We start from the raw sequence: 18,851 nt of genomic DNA, 5'->3' as shown, positions 1-18,851 counted from the left end.
TTGCTGCTTGTTTTCTTAAAAAAAAAAAAAACTAACATTTGCTTTCTAATCTTTTTGTATTCTATCTGTTTTCTTTTCATTTATTATACAATTAACAAAAGCAAAAAAGACCTCTAACACTAGCTTGCTCTATTCTTTTTCTATTCTATCTGTTTTCTTTTTATTTATTATATTATTTAAAAAAAAAACTGCTACGTGTACTGCGTTAAGCTAACTGAGACTTGTTATAGCACTTGCATATCATTGCTCTTTTGTTGATTTTGATTGCTTCCATTGCCCTCATTTGTAAGTGGCTTTGGATAAAAGCGTCTGCTAAATGACTAAATGTAAATGTAATCAATGAAGCTGTCAGTCACTTCAGTTTAGCATGAGTAAACTGAGTTCTGCACTCTTGTGAAAACTCCAGTTATAATAATAATAATAATAATAATAATAAAAGGATTATGATTACACTGCACAAATATCTTGTTTACATGGTGTCTGCAAGAAGTTGTTGTAATCAGGATATGCTAAAATGCAGAACCAAAGTAGTTTTGACCTCACTAATTGAGAAGTTGTTATACAATATGTTTTTGAAACAAATTCTGTTCTGTTTATTTATTTTTTCCTCAACTGAAATATTTGGAAGAGGAGGAAGCTAAAGCACAGAGTAACAAGCCGAAGAAATTAAGTACTCATGCTGGAACATCTCTTAAAGGCAGTGTAAGTGATTTTTCAAAAACGCTTTAAAAACTGATTCGGGCCGAATCGCAAAACAAACTTGTAGCCAATCAGCAATAAGGGGCGTGTCTACTCATGATGTGGAGGAGAGAGCTTTCAGTGCACGGGACGGACATTAGCCGTCCTTATATATTAATTTACAGGCATTATAAATGCATGTTGAAAGAGAAGGTGATTTAAAAACGTAACAGTTAAAGTTGCCTTCCCTTATACATGTTTTTTTAACTAAGTTCATGGACATTTGTCATCTACAAGTTACATTAATTACTGGTCTGATACAGCTGAAGTTTTATAAAGCAAATCCAGAGACATCCACAAAGTATGAATGATTTGATTTTTCATCTCAAGGTAAGACTGATACAGGTGACACACCTCACCGGATTCACCGGCAGATCTTCCACCTGGAGCCCATCTCTTCAGTAATGTAGTATCAATATAAGGAGAACAAAGTCTCCTTACTTAACATCTTTTTTAACAGGTGAACAGCAACTGCCCCTACAAGAGCTGCTTTTTTTGAGGTCCTATAATCATTTGACCACTTGGAACTTTGGAACATGTCTTACAATCATCCGTACCGAAACCCAGCTGATGATTACAGCGCAAGCAATGACAAGTACAAAGACTCGCAACGAATTTATCACCGGGAGTCTACCGCTTACAGGTCGCGAATTAGGGGCGCATCTCCAGAGCAGACGTCTCCATCCTCATCAGAACCTGTCCTCTCTTCTGTTAAGGCTTTGTCTTTTCTGCATAGCTGTGGACTGGATGCTGAAGACCTTCAAACTCTGGCCGAGCTTCCCGAGCATCTCATCGCAGCCGATACCCTTCCTGACCTTCTTGCACAGATCAAAAAGAAGAAAGCGTCCAGCACTTCTTCATCTATGTCCAGTGCGCTCCAAGCCAGTTCGTCATCTCGCTCCTGGGACGACAGGAGCCACACTCAGCTGGTTGAGTATCCATTGGATTTGCCTGTCCGTCAGTCATATTCCATTCCTCGAGAGCAGCTTCCAACCTGGGACGACCGCTGGGAAAACATCCAACAAACAAGCTCTCCATCATGCACGTACACCAGTTCTGAGTCGAACTATGTGGTTGAGTACAACCATCTGAAAGACAAAGAGTCTTATTTTGATAAAGCGTCTTGTGCCACAGAACAGTCGAGGCAGAAAACGTCCGTTGTCCCGCAGTCTTACTCTAGCCACAGCAGAGACGTTAGTCAATCCTCACATTTGTCCAGCAGAGACGGCAGTCATTCCTCACATCTGTCCAGTAGAGATGCTAGTCAATCCTCCCACCGCTCTAGCAGAGATGTCAGTCAGTCCTCTTATCTGTCCAGTAAAGATGTCAGTCAGTCGTCTCATCGCTCTAGCAGAGATGTCAGTCACTCCTCACATCTGTCCGGTAGAGACATTGGCCAGTCCTCACATCTGTCCGGTAGAGACATTGGCCAGTCCTCACATCTGTCGAGCAGAGATGTTGGTCTACCGTCACTCCTGTCCAGCCGAGACGCCGCTCCATCCTCGCTCCTGTCCAACAGAGACGCCGCTCCACCCTCGCTCCTGTCCAGCAGAGGCATCGCTCCACCTTCTCTCCTGTCCAGCAGAGACGTCGGTCTGCCCTCGCTCCTGTCCATCAGAGACCTTGCTCCACCCTCGCACCTGTCCAGCAGAGACGTTGGTCAATCGTCACACCACCGGAGGACAGAGTCGGCTCATAGAGTGCCTACCAGGAAGGAGGCGTCAGATTTCCACGGGAAAACTCCACCAGTATTTCCCTACGCATGCGTGCTCTGCGATATCACTGTCCTCTCTGACAAGGTAAGTAGCTTTTTTCGCTCTCACAGATTCTACTTTACCAGCTATTTACTAGACAGTTTCAAGCAAAATACACATGAGCGTACTGTGGCATATGAGGTAAGTCCAAGTAGTATGTTTATTATCCACATAGGTAGTAATGCATTAAAGGTGTAGTTCACCATTCGCAGTCATGTTGTATCGAGCCTGATAAAGACAGAAAGTAACATAAAAGCAGTCCATTCGACTCGTGCACTGTATGAAGTCATTATCCCACTGCCGTAGTTCCCGAATCTCATTTCCGCTTCCTCATATGCAAATATGCCACATCATGTTCGGTCACAAGACATGCAAGAACCAATGGAGTCACTGGCCAATGAAGTCATACTTGGGTGTGATGCATCTTGATGCAACAATTATGAATATGCGCTAGTGGGAATGAGATTTAAGGGATATATTGGAAGGAACAATTTTCACTGAATAATGACTTGATAATTGACTGTGTTCTTGATATGATGGTCATTTTTGTTTGATTTCCTTTGATAAGAGAGCAAATACCCCAAATTCAAGATCTGTACATTTTAATAGCATATGCAGTTAGAGGGTGTGGAAAAACTCATTGGCACAGAAGTATACATGACTTGTAAATACTTTCGTTTAAAATTGATGGAAGTTTCTTAACCATATGAACTATAAATGTACTTTGATTGTCATATTATATATTTTAATGCCTCATGAACGAATATTTAGATATATGACTTGTGTTTTAGGACTGGTCCGTGCATATAAAAGGAGCCCAACATGCGCATAGTCAACTTAGTCTTGTGGAAAAGTAAGTATCCGCAACTTTATTCTTTAATTGTTTTCTAAAGCGCCTGCGCAGTCATGTTGTCACTAAATAATGTTTTCTGCCAAACATGAAATTCAAGCGGTTTATAAAACACATTTGGTGATAGTGAGGATGATAACAGACTTAACATGAAGCATTAGTCAATTTACAGACAAAGCATGTGCAATTCTTCACCACACATTTTATAAAGTAATAGGCTAGTATTTTGTATTTTCCACCTTGATGTTTTCAAGTTAACAGTAGCATGATACTAACAACTGCATGGGTTTAGTTCCGCTCACACACTGATATAATGCAAACCTTGAATTTATTGAAACCTTTAGATAAAAGCAACTCCCAAAATGCTCAGTTGTAAATAAATGTTCTACACAAATATCCTTGTTCATTAGATATCCAGCGTGGGATCAGACAATCCAGTCTGCTCGAAGGTAGAATCATTCCCTCACTATATGTCATAAAACAGCACATTTCAATAAATGTGTTGGCTTACATGCTAAACATATACACTTTAACAGAAATGAGCCCCATTCTGATCGACTCGCGTCTAGAACAACACAGGAACGAGGTAAAGTCTTTATCCTCTTCATACTCATTTGAGCATCTTCTAGATATTATAGGTGTGGGGCTTTTTGTTCAGGTGGAACCTCAAGCAGTAGAAATGGATCGTTAGGCAGCAGAAGTGGAGCGTCGAGCAGTAGACGTGCATCATCAAGCAGTCAAAACCGCAATAATACTGAATCGAAGGTAGATTTTTATTTTTGATGTTCTGTTTCGCTTACTGCTGTTCTGATGTTCAGACATTATTGTATTTATTTATTTTACTACATTTAATTACAGTGCAAAGTGGTGTGTGTCAAGTTTGAAGTGGATGAATTAGATGAAGCTTACCTGAAAAAATTGCTTGGCCAGTTTGGGGCTATTGTCAAAATTATTGTTTTACCTAGAATGGTATGGCATTTTATTTTTTAATATATATAACTCCTTTAACAAATATATGAATCTGATTTTTAAATGGGCTGTAATAATTTTTTCCTGTAATATTTTTTAGGCTTTTGTGAATATGGGAACAGCAGGCCAGGCAGAGGATATAGTAAAATATTTCTACCAAAACCCTTTGAGGATCAAAGGAGAACTGATCGAATTTACTCTGTCTGCAGCAGTCAGTTTCCTACAGGTGAGTAATGATCAGCACAATTTTGTTAAATGCTCATCAAATGAAAGATTGAAGGTGCTGTAAGCCAGGACTTTTTGATGCCGTGGCCCACCAAATATCCTAAAATATAAATACGGCCACATATGTGTAAAACCCATTTATGCAGTATGAGAAAATATTAAGTGTGATATTAGAAAGACAACATGTTGTTTCTTAAATTAATTAGTTGTTATATTGTCACCGAGGTAATACTAAAATAAATTATTGTAAAATATGTGATTTGAGCTCATGATGTTTTTTAACTAGTCTTTAGGAAGAAGAAACGGTAAATAGTTTTTCTCTAAAATTTTCATTGAACCAGTTTCAAAACTCCTGCTTGTAAGCGATGTTAACCATTTTGAAACTTGTGCCACCTAATATTATTTTATTAAGAAGGGATCAGAGATATTTTCCAAGTGCCATTCCATTCAGAAGTTACTAACGGCACCTTCAAAAGTGACTTGCATCCATTTGATTTGTTTTAGTTTAAATGTTTGCCACCAATGGTGATTGAATGATTTCCTTCATGTTTCACAGACATCTTGTGTAGTGAGCTTTTCACCGCTACCTTCTGGAGATGGCATACGCTCGGAGTTGACGGCCATTGCTAAGCGTTTCGGATCAGTAAAAAATTCACTGTTTCTCCCAAGCCGGGTAGCCAGACTTATTATTATACAAATATTTTACTTAGTTATTCTTATGGCATGTTTTTTCTCTTCAGTCACCTATAAAGTATAAAGACTCTGTGCCTTTTTGCAGGGTTATGTGGAGATGGGCAGCATGGAAGAGGCCAACAAATTGGTGGAGCATTATTCAACCAATGCACTCAAAATAAAAGGAAAAACCATTAACGTTTGCTCCTCAACTGAGTACCAGACACTTGGGTAAACGTGTTTTGCTGATCTTATGTAGACACCATTTTTTATGCATTTGGACTGTTTTGTTGGGTAACACAATGTCCTAACCAGACGCAACGCGACAATCACTCAAATATCACAGCCATTCAGAAGCGCACTGCACTCCCAACGAAATGGACAAGTTTATCATCTAATTATCTAATATTAAAGCTTTTAAACATTATTTAAAGTAAATACTGAGTGACTGATACCATCTTTGTTATGGAATACGCTTGTTGGTTCGCATTGAGTTCACAGTCTTAACAGTCTACACGTTTGCTTCAATTTATTTTCAAGATCTATTGTTGCTTTCAGTATGGCTATAAATGTCTTGCAAAATGATATTCAAACTCACTTTTAACATTGAATAAAACACATAATCAGTACTTGAGAATAGCGTTGTCATAGTTTGTATGTTGTTCCATCCGAGAGGGTTGCTAAAATAGAAACTGTGTGTTGCCTTCGTGGCTGGTTAGGACAAAAACTCTGATTAACATGGAAAAGATACCTTTTATCGCTTTGCGGCGCATGTAGTTAGGACACGGTGTAACGCCAGTGACATTACACACTTGACCTTAATTTGGTGCACATTTTTTCCACTCTACTTCTAAAATAACATGTTTTTTCTCTTAATGGTCTAGTATGAAGGATGCTGACAAAGAAAAATCACCAGTACCTTATAGCAGCAGGAGAAGGAGGAGGAGTTGCAGCCCAAGAAGGAGATCCCACAGAGATTCTCCCAGCCCCAAACGAAGAGCTTCTGAGGAGAGGTCCAGGTCTCGCAGGAGTCTAGACTCTAAGAAACGAGAAGAAAGTGGACGCTCACGGGAGAGAACCAAAGAGAGCTCAAAACGGGACAGCTCATCCAAATCCCGTTCTAAAAGAAGCACTCCTTCTAAAGACCAGAAACAAAAAACAAAAACAGTAGAGAGTGTGGAGGAGACTGTTGAAGACGACAACGATCAGTCTGACGTCATGGCTGATGATAGTGATCTTGAAGGAGTGGCAGTTATAGCAGATGATGGTGAGGCACTGAATTCAGAAGATGAGCTCACAGTAGATGAAGAGATGGATGATGAGGTGCATGATACCTCAGATGAACAGGAACAGGATGCATCTGAAGATGTCCAAGCTGTGAACGAGTCAGATGATCAGACTAAACCTTCAGACATGGACACATCGAGCATACAGCCAGAGACGTCAGAGCATGTACCAACTGCTACAACTTCAGATAGATCAAGCGATTGTAAGGAAGCCAAAGAGCTTCAACAAGGAGAACAAAAAGAGCTTCAAGAAAAGCAAAAAGAGCTTCAACAAGGAGAGCAAAAAGAGCTTCAAGAAGAGCCAAAAGAGCTTCAAGACGAGCAAAAAGAGCTTGAGAATAAGCAAAAAGTACTTCAAGAAAACCAAAAAGAGCTTCAAGAAGTTGAGAAAAAAAAGATTCGGCAAAAAGAGCTTAAACAAGAAGAGCAAAAAGAGCTTCAACACGGAGAACAAAACGAGCGTCAAGAAAAGCAAAAAGAGCTTAAAGAAGAGCCAAAAGAGCTTCAGCAAGGAGAGCAAAAAGAGCTTCAACACGGAGAACAAACGTCATGGCTGATGATAGTGATCTTGAAGGAGTGGCAGTTATAGCAGATGATGGTGAGGCACTGAATTCAGAAGATGAGCTCACAGTAGATGAAGAGATGGATGATGAGGTGCATGATACCTCAGATGAACAGGAACAGGATGCATCTGAAGATGTCCAAGCTGTGAACGAGTCAGATGATCAGACTAAACCTTCAGACATGGACACATCGAGCATACAGCCAGAGACGTCAGAGCATGTACCAACTGCTACAACTTCAGATAGATCAAGCGATTGTAAGGAAGCCAAAGAGCTTCAACAAGGAGAACAAAAAGAGCTTCAAGAAAAGCAAAAAGAGCTTCAACAAGGAGAGCAAAAAGAGCTTCAAGAAGAGCCAAAAGAGCTTCAAGACGAGCAAAAAGAGCTTGAGAATAAGCAAAAAGTACTTCAAGAAAACCAAAAAGAGCTTCAAGAAGTTGAGAAAAAAAAGAAGAGCCAAAAAGAGCTTCAGCAAGGAGAGCAAAAAGAGCTTCAACACGGAGAACAAAACGAGCGTCAAGAAAAGCAAAAAGAGCTTAAAGAAGAGCCAAAAGAGCTTCAACAAGGAGAGCAAAAAGAGCTTCAAGAAGTTGAGAAAAAAGAGATTCTGCAAAAAGAGCTTAAAGAAGAGCCAAAAGAGCTTCAAGAAGTTGAGAAAAAAGAGATTCTGCAAAAAGAGCTTAAACAAGAAGAGCATAGAGAGCTTCAACACAGAGAACAAAACGAGCTTCAAGAAAAGCAAAAAGAGCTTCAAGAAGAGCCAAAAGAGCTTCAAGAAAAGCAAAAAGAGCTTAAACAAGAAGAGCATAAAGAGCTTCAACACGGAGAACAAAATGAGCTTCAAGAAAAGCAAGAGCTTAAAGAAGAGCCAAAAGAGCTTCAACAAGGAGAGCAAAAAGAGCTTCAGCAAAAAGAGCTTAAACAAGAAGAGCAAAAAGAGCTTCAACACGGAGAACAATACGAGCTTCAACAAGGGGAGCAAAAAGGCGATATGGTGGAGATGGAGGAGGTAAACGCAAATGAGAGTTACAGTTACCTACATTTTGAAATTGAGGACTCAGTATCTAGAAAAGGATATCAAATAATTGTTAGAGTCATGGCCCAGCAGCTTTGGTGCTCATTCGTGCGACGTGACAATTTCCTGATCCCCTTTGATTGAATATAAATGTTCACAATTTAAGTATTTCACTTGGTAGTGATGCATAACTAATAATGTTACATTCTATATTTACAAAAGATAAAGAAACACATCTGTCTGTTTTGTTCGTGTAGGAGTCAGCAGATTTCTCAGAAAATCTAGATAAGGAGGGAGTGTTGACAGAACAAGGTATTTATTTTACACAGTTATTGAATAATTCAACCGTAAAAGCTGTAAAGTTCTGCTGCATGTTTTCCTAAAACAGTTTTACAAAAAAGTTTTGTTCTTTAGCCATATTTCAAATATAATTGAGTAAGTATGTCCATTCTGTTTTAGGGGATGAAAAGGAGATCTGGACTTCAAGCACTGAGGTTAGTCTGTTTTTCCCTCAAAGGGTTTGTGATTGTGTAAATATGGAACACAAATTATGATGTCTTCTATAAATTGCACAAAGGGATTTTGAGTTCTTTAAGTTGCTTTTTTATTTATTTATTTATTTTTATTTTATTTTTAGGAAAAGTTTGGCAAAGTTCTTGAGGTGGCAGGTTTTCCAGTGGCTAAAAAATACAGTGAAGCAGATTTGCTGAAAATCGGGAAAAAATACGGAGATGTGGCAGGCTGCTGTCTAGTTCGCAGCAATCGAAAGGTAAAGTGATCAAATGAAAGCATAACTTCAACATTGAATTGAAGGAAAAAGTGTAAGCAAAATATCAAACAGTTTATTTGCAATCTAATTTTTGTAATTCGTTTGAAAACATATTGGTCTTGAATGTTATGGGCCTCTTACGGCTAGGTGATATGACTTAAAATATAGGCCTATTGGTATTTTTTTAGCTTCTGATGATATTTGTCAGATATAGCTCAATCTATGTATTTGCTCTTTTTTTTAAAATCATTTTTAACCATTTAGACAGTTTGATTTTATTTTCTAAACATAAGAAAACGAAGCATGTTTTCCACATTTTTCCACGAACAAACTTTATATTTAATCGTAATGTCACATAAACAGTAATATTTTTATGCATATATTAAAACTGATTCAACAAATAGTTCTATTTGTTCTGAATCGATTCATTAAGGCTTTCTGAAGTAGTTAACTTATTGTTGATATATTCGATTTTTATCATTACGATATTCTTACAGCTCTACTCTTAATTGTTCATGATATGTGAGGTGCAGGTTTTGTCTGTGTGATATATGTAGAATTATGTTAATTACGTTTTCATTGCAGGTGGAGAAGGCATTAATTGAGATGGTGAATGCTGCCGATGCTGCAAAACTTGAAGCCGAGTGTAAAAGGCAACACATTAAACTAGGTGGCAGAAACTTAAGGATAACAGTGTCAAAGAAATACAGCCAATTGAACGAGGGGTAGCTTACATTTAAATGACTAATTCTCCTTTTGTGCTTGTGTGGTCTGAAAAACACATCAGATGATATTCGATTCTGTTTCAGGCAAAGGATTGACTCCGAGAAAGAGAAAGTTAAGGAAGATATTGAAGAGAACAATAAGGAGCCCTCAAGCACACTGGCTTCCAGTGAGGAGAGTACAGTAGTGATGGCTGAGATCTCTGAAGAAGATGCTGAGGCTCAGGAAGGAAAGGAAACCAACATGGACACAATCATGCAAGCATCTAGTGATGAGGAGGTAAAAATCAATAAATAATTTCTCTCAGGGTCCAATATGAATCTCAAATAAAGTGTCTTTTTAGCAGTGCATGTCTTTTTATGGGGGCCACAAAACACGTGTATACATTGCCGAATCATTGATTGTACACAGCTCAGCTAACACGGTGTTCTGCCGCTTTCCAATACTTCAGGAAGCGTATGGCAGAGTTCTCCAGATCAGAAACCTTCCAATGCCTGATGAGTACACTGATGCAGATTTCCTGAGCATCGCAGAACCATATGGAAAGGTAGTATGCCATTGGATGTTTCGCCTCCATCAAACGGTTAGTAGATATAACTGCTGATTCAGTGCTTCCATCAATGAAATCTTAAAATGTTCTTCTTTTTCCCCCCCAGGGACTGATTGAAATGAAAAAGGCCTCTGATGCTGAAAAGGTTGTAGCTGCAGCCAACATGAATAAAATTACAGTTGCTGGAAAAAATCCCAAGATTTCAGTGTCTACCAAACATGCTCATTTAAATAAAAGGTATTTGATAGTAATTTATATATATTTCAAGACCTGCAAAATTGATTATAGTCTGCATCATTAACAATTAGTCAAGTGATGTCCGTTAACAATAGTGAAAAATGTATTTCTTTGGGTAAAAATGCTTGACAAAAGTGCACAACCCCAAACAGTTCGAAGCACAAAAGCACTTCATATTCAAATGAAATAATAAGCATAGGGTTTGATGTGAGTTGCCTTTGTCAGGTTTTTGGACAGAGGTGTGTGCCGTTTAGTGTGTTTGAGATGTGCTTTGCTACAAGGCTCATCATAGGTCGCCATTAGATATTACTGAGCTTTATATCAACCAGCTTGAGTACAACAGAGAAAATGATTTATTCTGATAAAATATTTTTTGGACGTTAAATTTTGGTTTTAAATGCACAGTGTTTAATTGAATCCTACATCTAACACAGGTAATGCTATTTTTATGAGAACAGTAACTGTAATGGGATTATAACATGTAACAGGAAATAGAAGTCTTTGAGTCGTGTGTTACTGTTCCTCTTATTGAAAACTGGACAAACACTTGACTTTGTGTTGTGTAACGTTCATATTTGTAAACATTTTTCCACATGCTGTTTCGCGTGGTCTAAATATGTTTTTATAGTCTTCAATTTGCAAATTTTTTGAATGTAAACAATGTATTTTTTCACAAGTCATAAAAGTTATCTGATTGATGAAAATCATTCATTGCATCCATACACCAAATGTACTCCTATTTGTTTTGTGTTGTTTGCTCGGTACTTTCTACATGGACCTAGTGATGGTTCTCTACAAGCATCTACTGCGTTCGAGGAGGAAAATGATGAATCCAAGACACAAATCTCTGCGATTTCTGAGCAGCCGTCTATCCAAACATCAGCGAATGTCAAGGTGAATCATTCTCTTTTGCAATTTAACCACCTGGCTTTGGTCAAATCCCTGTTTTGCAAGCTTTCAGATGCTGCTGTGCTGTATAACTACTGATACTCTTGAGTTTGATGATAAATTACACTGATTTTAGGAGTCCTCGAATGATAATCAAGATGTCAACTCAAAGGCAGATGAGAAGCAAGATTCTGCAGCTGATGAAGGAAGCGGAACGAAGGCGGAAAATTCAGACATCGTGTCAGAGATGCAAACACCTGTGATGGATCCAGTGGGTAAGAGCATGTGTAGCTAGTAAGGCACTCGACGTCGTGCTATGTGGACCGTACAGCTCTGCTTCTGCTCAACTGATCTGTTGTGCTTTACCAACAGGGACAGAGTTTGTTCGGCCTGTGGTGGGTTACTTCTGCAGCTTGTGTAATGCCATCTATGCCAGTGAGGAAGAGGCCAAAGACGAACACTGCAGGACCCCAATGCATCATCAAAAGCTGAAGGCAAACCTTCACAGACTTCTTTACTTGCATGATTATTTTGCATATCTATCTTTAGTGTGGTATAAGATCGATTAGACTGACATGCCTTCTCATTCCTTTTCTCTTAGGAGCACAAGGAGCGAAACAGTTCCACATAAACTATGACACGGAACAGAAATCATTCATAGACATTCATGACGATAGCGTAACTGTAGCTAATTCACATCATAATATGTGTTAAATGATTAAGTGATTCAGTAGTAATGCAGAAATTGTAATTTTATTTAGTCTTTTTTTTTTATTATTACAGCCTGTTTGCGGTGTTGTCTTTCTGTTTCAGCAGTGGTTTTATCTGGTAATCAACAAAAAGTTGTTTTCTTTAAAAAGCATGTACTTTCGTACAGTGTACTGAACTCAATTTATAAGTAAAATAGAATGCAGTAAAATCGTTTCTGCTCAAATAAAGACGTACAGTTATCAACTAAACGCGCTTGTTTTCTTCATGCGTGTTTTGATTGGACGGCTGATGGTTGTCTCCGCCCACAGTATGCCGTTTCCATGGCAATTCAACATGGCCGCACACGGTAAGCAGAAAGGTGTTTGGGATTTGATCCTAACTAGAGTGGATTTAGCTTAATGTCGGCACACATTTACTTATGTTTTATTGTGAACAGAGCGAATGGCTTTTATGAAGCCGAATAAAACGTTTTGGTAAAGAACAAGCGATCAATTAATGCTCTTGATTCGAATGAAGGGCAAGCATCTTCTAGCTAATGCTAGCCATTCACAACACTACTGTCGTTTTGTGATGCCAGGAAATATTTATGAACTCGAATTCTAGTGAGTTGCCTGTGATGTGCTTATGAACCGAGCACTTAATGTAATATAAATGCTAGACTGGGGTGATTGTGCGTCATGGGGTCGTTAGTTTTTATCGCTTGTTGTGTAAAGCAAGCATGAGCTGCATTCATTCGTGTAACGTTACATACCCACTATATTCTTCAGGTGTTAAAGCCCATGTGTTGCTCCTGTCTGATAGTCACTTCAAAAGTTTCAGCAAAACTTTGCTGTTTGAGAAGAACTCCAAAAGTGTTAACTTTTCGGTAACGTTAGTGAATGGATGCCCGCTGGAGAAAAATGTAATTGTGACCTTTTATCTCACAATTCTGAACCTTTTCTCAGATTTGCGAGATACAAACTCGCTATTGCGTGATATAAACTCGCAATTCTAAGAAAACAGTCTTTTCTCCCCTGAGAATAGGACTTTGACAAACAAACAAAAAAGCCAGAATTGTGAAATAAAAGTCGCAATTACTTATTATTATTATTATTATTATTATTAATTATTCAGTGGCGGAAACTGGTTTCCAAACTACCAAGTATTAAAAAAAAAAAAAAAAAAAATTTGAATCAAATGCGGGTATGATTTATTTTCATATTTTAAAATCAGTGTTGTGTATTTAAAGGGGTCATATGATTCGATTTCAAGTTTTCCTCTTTGGAGTGTTACAAGCTCTTGGTGCATAAAGAAGATCTGTAAAGTTGCAAAGACTAAAGTCTCAAATCCAAAGAGATATTCTTTATAAAAGTTAAAAGTCAACCACGCCTACCTAAAACGGCTCGTTCTAACACGCCCCCACATGTCTACATCACAATGTGGGAAGATTAGCATAACGCCGACCGATGAGCTTTGTAAAAATCGACGCGTTTCAGAAAGGCGGGGGCATAGAGGAGAAACAATAATGTATAGTATGTGGAAAATAATGTTTTTTTTTAACCTTAAACCGCATAAACACATTTCATTACACCAAATACACAAAATAATGTTCTTTTTAGCCACATGATATGACCCCTTTAAAAAGATGGATTTAATGAGAATGTGAATTTCATGTTGCAACAGATTATCTAATTAGTTTGACATATTCAGCATTATTTCTTAAAGTTTGCTTTGTGATAACAGATCTTAAATTGACTGATAATGATTGTAGTCTGAGGTTGGTACATTTTTGAGAGATTTAGGACCAAAAACAGAAAGAGACAGAGGGAGTTACAACAATTCCCAGTCTCTTCTTACACACCTACATTGTTCATTAATTCAGTATTTAATTTTGCTTTTGCCCCAGTCTCTCCTTACACACCTACATTGTTCATTAATTCAGTATTTAATTTTGCTTTTGCAGGAAGACAACCTGTCGTATCCTTCCATTACAAATTTCTGAATTACACCTCTATCTTTGTTTACCGTTTATGTTGCTTCTTAACAAAGTATCTCAGTTGTCCTCCACACCACTGCAGATCCTGTTTCACTTGAACGGCTGGTATTTTGCAGCATTCTTCGTCGCTGAGATTCTTATGTTTATCTACAAAGGTGATGTATGGGCTCAATAAAGCGTTGAGCGGTTGAGATGTATATGTTTTTTTATATGTGAAGTAATCGGTGTTTGCTGTGCCGTTTGTAGGGGTGATCCTGCCTTACCCACAAGCCAATCTGATATTGGATGTTGTCCTGCTGCTCCTCTTCTTGGGCCTGGAAACCCTCAGACTCTTCTATGGTCAGTGTGCTGTTCTTGAAGTAGCTGTAAAATCAACTCTTATTTTATTCAGAGGACTAAAATCGTCCTCATTCAGAAGCCCACTCTTTGGAGCAGGGTTGTGCAAAACTGAATTCAGAACTTTGAATTGAAATGCCGGGAAGAGGAATCTAATTCAAAATACAATGCATTCACAGTATAAGTACATATAATACAGTCACACAACAGAGGAATTAGTCGTACACAAGTTTTGCAAAATAATATTTATAATTACACTATTTAATACTTTATCCACAGTTAATTAATACTTTCATTCAGCAAGGATGCATTATATTGATCAAAAGTGACAGTAAAGACATTTATAATTTTACGAAAGATTTCTATTTCAAATAAATGCAGTTCTTTTGAACTTTATATTCATCAAAGGATTCTGAAAAAAAATGTATTTCGGTTTCCAGCATAACTGTTTTACACACTTATATATATTGAATTAAAATATATTCATAGATCATTATGTATCCATAGATCATTAATAGAACACAATTATTTTAAATGCTAATAATATTTCACAATATCACTGTTTTTACTGTTTTATTTTTTATAGAGATATCTTTCAAAAACATTGAGAAATCTTATCAACCCCAAACTTTTTGAACGGTTGTGTATTTCTCGGTCATTTAAATACAAATGTCAAAGTCATTATCACAGCATTCATTTTCATTTTGTTTATATTTATAGTATTTGGCTTGATTTAGAAGACATTGTGCTAAATTACAGCATTCAAGAAAATATAGTGTTAACACTCCAAAGAGAAAGGAAACTTGAAATCGCATCATATGACCTCTTTAAAAAATAATGAAAAGTATCAATATCATGTTGATGAGTAATTCATATGAAAATGGAAATACATAAAAACTACTTATTTTACTAATTTAACAACATCCTTATTTTACATCCTGTTTGTGGCATCAGTTTAAATCCAGTTAAAATTGCGGGAACTGAATTGTAATTTAAGACTTTCTCTGTTCAGTTCTGAACCTCTCAACCCTGCTAATGCAATGAGTGGATGAATGTCATCATAACAGATGGATGATAAAGATTGATTACCCTGTTTGTTGTGCACACTTTGTACTGGTGAAAGTGCGTTGATGCATGTAGCAAATAATGGCCTGTAAATTCTGACGTTCAGGCTGGAAGGGGAACCTGTGTCAGCGCTCTCTGGCTCTGTTTGTGAGTGTTGCTGTTCTGGTGCCCTGTGCAGTGCTGAGCGTCTACTACCTGCTGCTGCAGACCTTTGTGTTACGGCTGGAGTTTGTGCTCAATGCTGTGCTGCTCTGCTTCTACAGCTTTGAGCTGCTTCTGGGGCTCATGACCATCTCGGTATTTTCAAGGTAACTGCTTCTGTATTTTCTGTTTTTCAGCATATTTAGCCCATAGTTATAAAGAGACATACACGTTATGAAAAGACATGAACATGGAATAGAATAAATATATGGAAGTGGAAATTTACTGAAGCAATTTTTGCAACAAAATTCTCAAGGTATTAGGCCTTTTTAAAATACTAGATATTTACACTCAGCATTTTTTCCGTTCTCTTTCAGGGCCAACGTTTATTAATTCCATCTGCTTTTTTGACGTCAGAATGAAAACACTGAACTGAATAAGCTTGCGCTCTTTCAAAGTGAGCGCCGTCAAGATTTGCCTTTTTTGAAATACATACAAGTTACATAAAACAGACATTTCATTTGTACAGTTTTTCAAACAAATATATTAAGTGCCTTTATTAAGTTGATCTTGAGATGTTTTAAACGCTATTTTCAGTGTACACGGAATTTTATAAATAATGCGTTCTTAATAGCAATGTAAATGTATTTATGTAAATAAAGTTTGCCATTACTAAATGGTAGAGTGAAACAATTGTCATCATATACTTACTACACAAACACGCACATACACATATGTTTTTGAAATGTAAAACTGTAATATTGTGAAATATTATTAAAATTTAAAATAATAGTTTTCTATTTTAATATGTTTTAAAATATAATTTATTCCTGTGATCAAAGCTGAATTTTCAGCATCATTACTCCAGTCTTCAGTGTCACATGATCCTTCAGAAATCATTCTAATATGCTGATTTGCGACTAAAGAAACATTTCTGATTATTATCTGATTATTTTTTGATGAATAGAAAGTAAAAAAGAACAGCATTCATATGAAATCTATATTTTTTGTAACATTACAAAAGTGTTTACAGTCACTTTTGATCAATTTAATGTAAGCTTGCTGAATAAAAGTATTAGTTTCTTTCAAAATCGTACCAACCGCAAACTTTTGAAAGGTGCTTTATGTATTTGCTTTTCACGTACATAATACTGAAAGACAGGAGTTTAGGCTTGCAGGTTTGCAACACTAAATTAGTGACAATTCAGACAAGCAGCAACCTCAATGTTTAAAGAAAGTTCTTAATTTTCCAGATGTACTAACTGTGTCAACACGTGTTTATGCATACTGTGACTGCTGTCAGGTGAATGTCATAATCCTAATTACTATTGGACACAGGATTATAAGAACACACAGACGCCTCTTTAAAACAATCTCCAGTAATCCCAAGTGTTTCTCACCGTCCTGCTGCCCAGGTGCATAGGACAACACAGAAGCTTTGGGCAACTCTAACCCTATATAGAAAACCCTTTCAAGTGTTACACTTCACTGACAGCTAAAAAAATGACTGCAGTGGACAAGGATGTGGCTGAGAAGTTTTTGGACAGTAATCCAACTTTTGCCAAGCAGTACTATGACTCCAGGTTCCGGGCGAAGGTCATCTCCGACCTTCTAGCGACCACCAAGAAAACAGAAGTGGACATCAGCTCTTACCACGACTTGAGCTCTATTGAAGAGTGCGAGATCATTTTCGATATGGTGCGGGACATGCAGGAAAACCTGCAGATGGAGAGGGCCGTGTTCAACCTCATGCGGCATCTCACTTTTATTATGCGGGCCGACCGCATGAGCCTCTTCATGTACCGCCAGAGGAACGGCATAGCTGAACTGGCCACACGAATCTTCAACGTCCATAAAGATGCCACACTGGAGGAGTGTCTGGTGCCACCGGACAGTGAGATCGTGTACCCGCTGGACACAGGCATTGTGGGCCATGTGGCCACCGCCAAGAAGACCGTCAATGTACCTGATGTCAGACAGGTAGGAGAACTACACTGTAAAAAAAATTCCGTAAAATTTACGGTAAAAAACCGACAGCTGTGGTAGCTGGAATTTTACCGTAAAAAATGTGGTAGCAACGTTTTAGGTTTTACGGTTTTAACTTAAATTTACAGTTAAATACTGTAACTGATATAGTGTTAATATACCAACCTATTGAAGTACTGAAATCTGTTTTGTACCTTTGTAATACACTGATAACCACCAAATGCAGGTGGTGATGAGAAAGTCACATGATGAACCAAAGCCCATCACAAGCAGCTTTTAAATACTAACATATATAGAAGGTGCACAGTGTCATTCACACAAACACTAAACACCATCATGGTGACACACATGAAACTGAAATAATGCAATAAACATTCATTTAACAACATTAGGTGTAACACACAACCCTAATATACAAAACTGATAAGAAAAAACTAAGAAGAAACAGTTATTTCAACAAAAAAAACATCAAATTTGAAATGTAACGCAGGGAATTCTGGGAATGTCAATTTATGGTTATTCTCTGTAAATTATACTGTCTTTTTCACTTCCAAAAACAGTATACTACCGTCAAATTAATGTCCAATACATGTAATGTCCAATACAGTTTTTCACCGTATATAGTAGGGGAATTTACCGTTAACCATTTAACAGGTTTTTACTGTAGCATTTTTACAGTCTTTTACCGTTAAATTCACGGTCATTTTTTACAGTGTAGCGATGATGAGGAACAGACAGTTCAGGTAGCTATCCAGTCCTGTGTCATGAAAATGAAGTGCAATTCACAATATGACCTGTAGAGAGCAGTGCGACGCTACTCGTATTTGATGATTCAAAGTCATTATGATCAGTCCAAAAAGACACGCGTGACGATTCAGAATATCATTTTTATAAGCACAACAGTTGTGTCTTTTCTGTTTTCATGAATCATATTATAACCAACAGTTCAAATCAAACGGTTTTCTGGCATGAAAAGCAAATAAATTATTACATAAACATCCACACTCTCAGAAAAAAGGTACAAAAGCTGTCATTAGGGCGACACCTTTTCAAAAAGCACAACTTTGTACCATATTTACCCCTAAAAGGTGCATATTAGTACCTTTAGGGTACATATTAGTAGCTCCAGTGTACATATTAAAACCTAAATACATAGTACATATTAGTAGTACCTTTTGAAAGGATACTGCCCCAGTGACAGCTTTTGTACCTTTTTTTCCTACGCGCTAAAATGGGATTTTATGCTAATTATTACTGCCTTTGCTGATAAACTTGAGAAATGTGCAGGAGATGTTGCACAGACAGATATGTATGACCGTGAAATCTCCCCCTCTCTTTGATTAGAAATTACTAACCATTTTTCAAAGAAACAGTCTCTCTTTTTTTTTTTTTTTTTTT

The 18,851-nt window shown here is 37.5% G+C and overlaps 3 protein-coding genes across 3 annotated transcripts in view; all 3 read left to right on the top strand.

The window, feature by feature from the left end:
- The first annotated feature begins 895 nt into the window (after positions 1-895).
- Positions 896-14,054, top strand: matr3l1.1 (matrin 3-like 1.1). Its single transcript, XM_016573924.1, has 25 exons — positions 896-2,537; positions 3,284-3,345; positions 3,753-3,791; positions 3,879-3,928; positions 4,001-4,107; positions 4,201-4,311; positions 4,412-4,537; positions 5,093-5,209; positions 5,315-5,439; positions 6,093-6,750; positions 7,596-7,646; positions 7,914-8,066; positions 8,330-8,384; positions 8,532-8,566; positions 8,710-8,841; positions 9,427-9,566; positions 9,651-9,843; positions 10,016-10,147; positions 10,221-10,351; positions 11,134-11,245; positions 11,376-11,514; positions 11,612-11,733; positions 11,841-12,296; positions 13,893-13,906; positions 13,987-14,054. Exons 1-23 carry the CDS (start codon positions 1,275-1,277, stop codon positions 11,868-11,870), a joined length of 4,083 nt encoding a protein of 1,360 aa, XP_016429410.1. The 5' UTR covers positions 896-1,274; the 3' UTR covers positions 11,871-12,296; positions 13,893-13,906; positions 13,987-14,054.
- tmem216 (transmembrane protein 216) lies at positions 13,960-15,638 on the top strand. Its single transcript, XM_016573883.1, has 3 exons — positions 13,960-14,080; positions 14,172-14,264; positions 15,433-15,638. Exons 1-3 carry the CDS (start codon positions 13,960-13,962, stop codon positions 15,636-15,638), a joined length of 420 nt encoding a protein of 139 aa, XP_016429369.1.
- Positions 15,639-16,819: 1,181 nt separating this feature from the next.
- pde6a (phosphodiesterase 6A, cGMP-specific, rod, alpha) overlaps positions 16,820-18,851 on the top strand; it is a 16,885-nt gene continuing 14,853 nt past the window's right edge. The window contains exon 1 of the mRNA XM_016573923.1: positions 16,820-17,447. Coding sequence (XP_016429409.1) covers positions 16,971-17,447 — 477 coding nt within the window. The 5' untranslated portion in view covers positions 16,820-16,970. The remainder of the gene's footprint in view (positions 17,448-18,851) is intronic.

This window comes from Sinocyclocheilus rhinocerous, unplaced genomic scaffold (assembly GCF_001515625.1).
Source record: "Sinocyclocheilus rhinocerous isolate Xijiao unplaced genomic scaffold, SAMN03320098_v1.1 scaffold892, whole genome shotgun sequence".
Classification (NCBI taxonomy): Eukaryota; Metazoa; Chordata; class Actinopteri; order Cypriniformes; family Cyprinidae; genus Sinocyclocheilus; species Sinocyclocheilus rhinocerous.
Note: the sequence above shows the minus strand (reverse complement) of the source record. Positions and strands in the feature narration are given on the sequence as shown.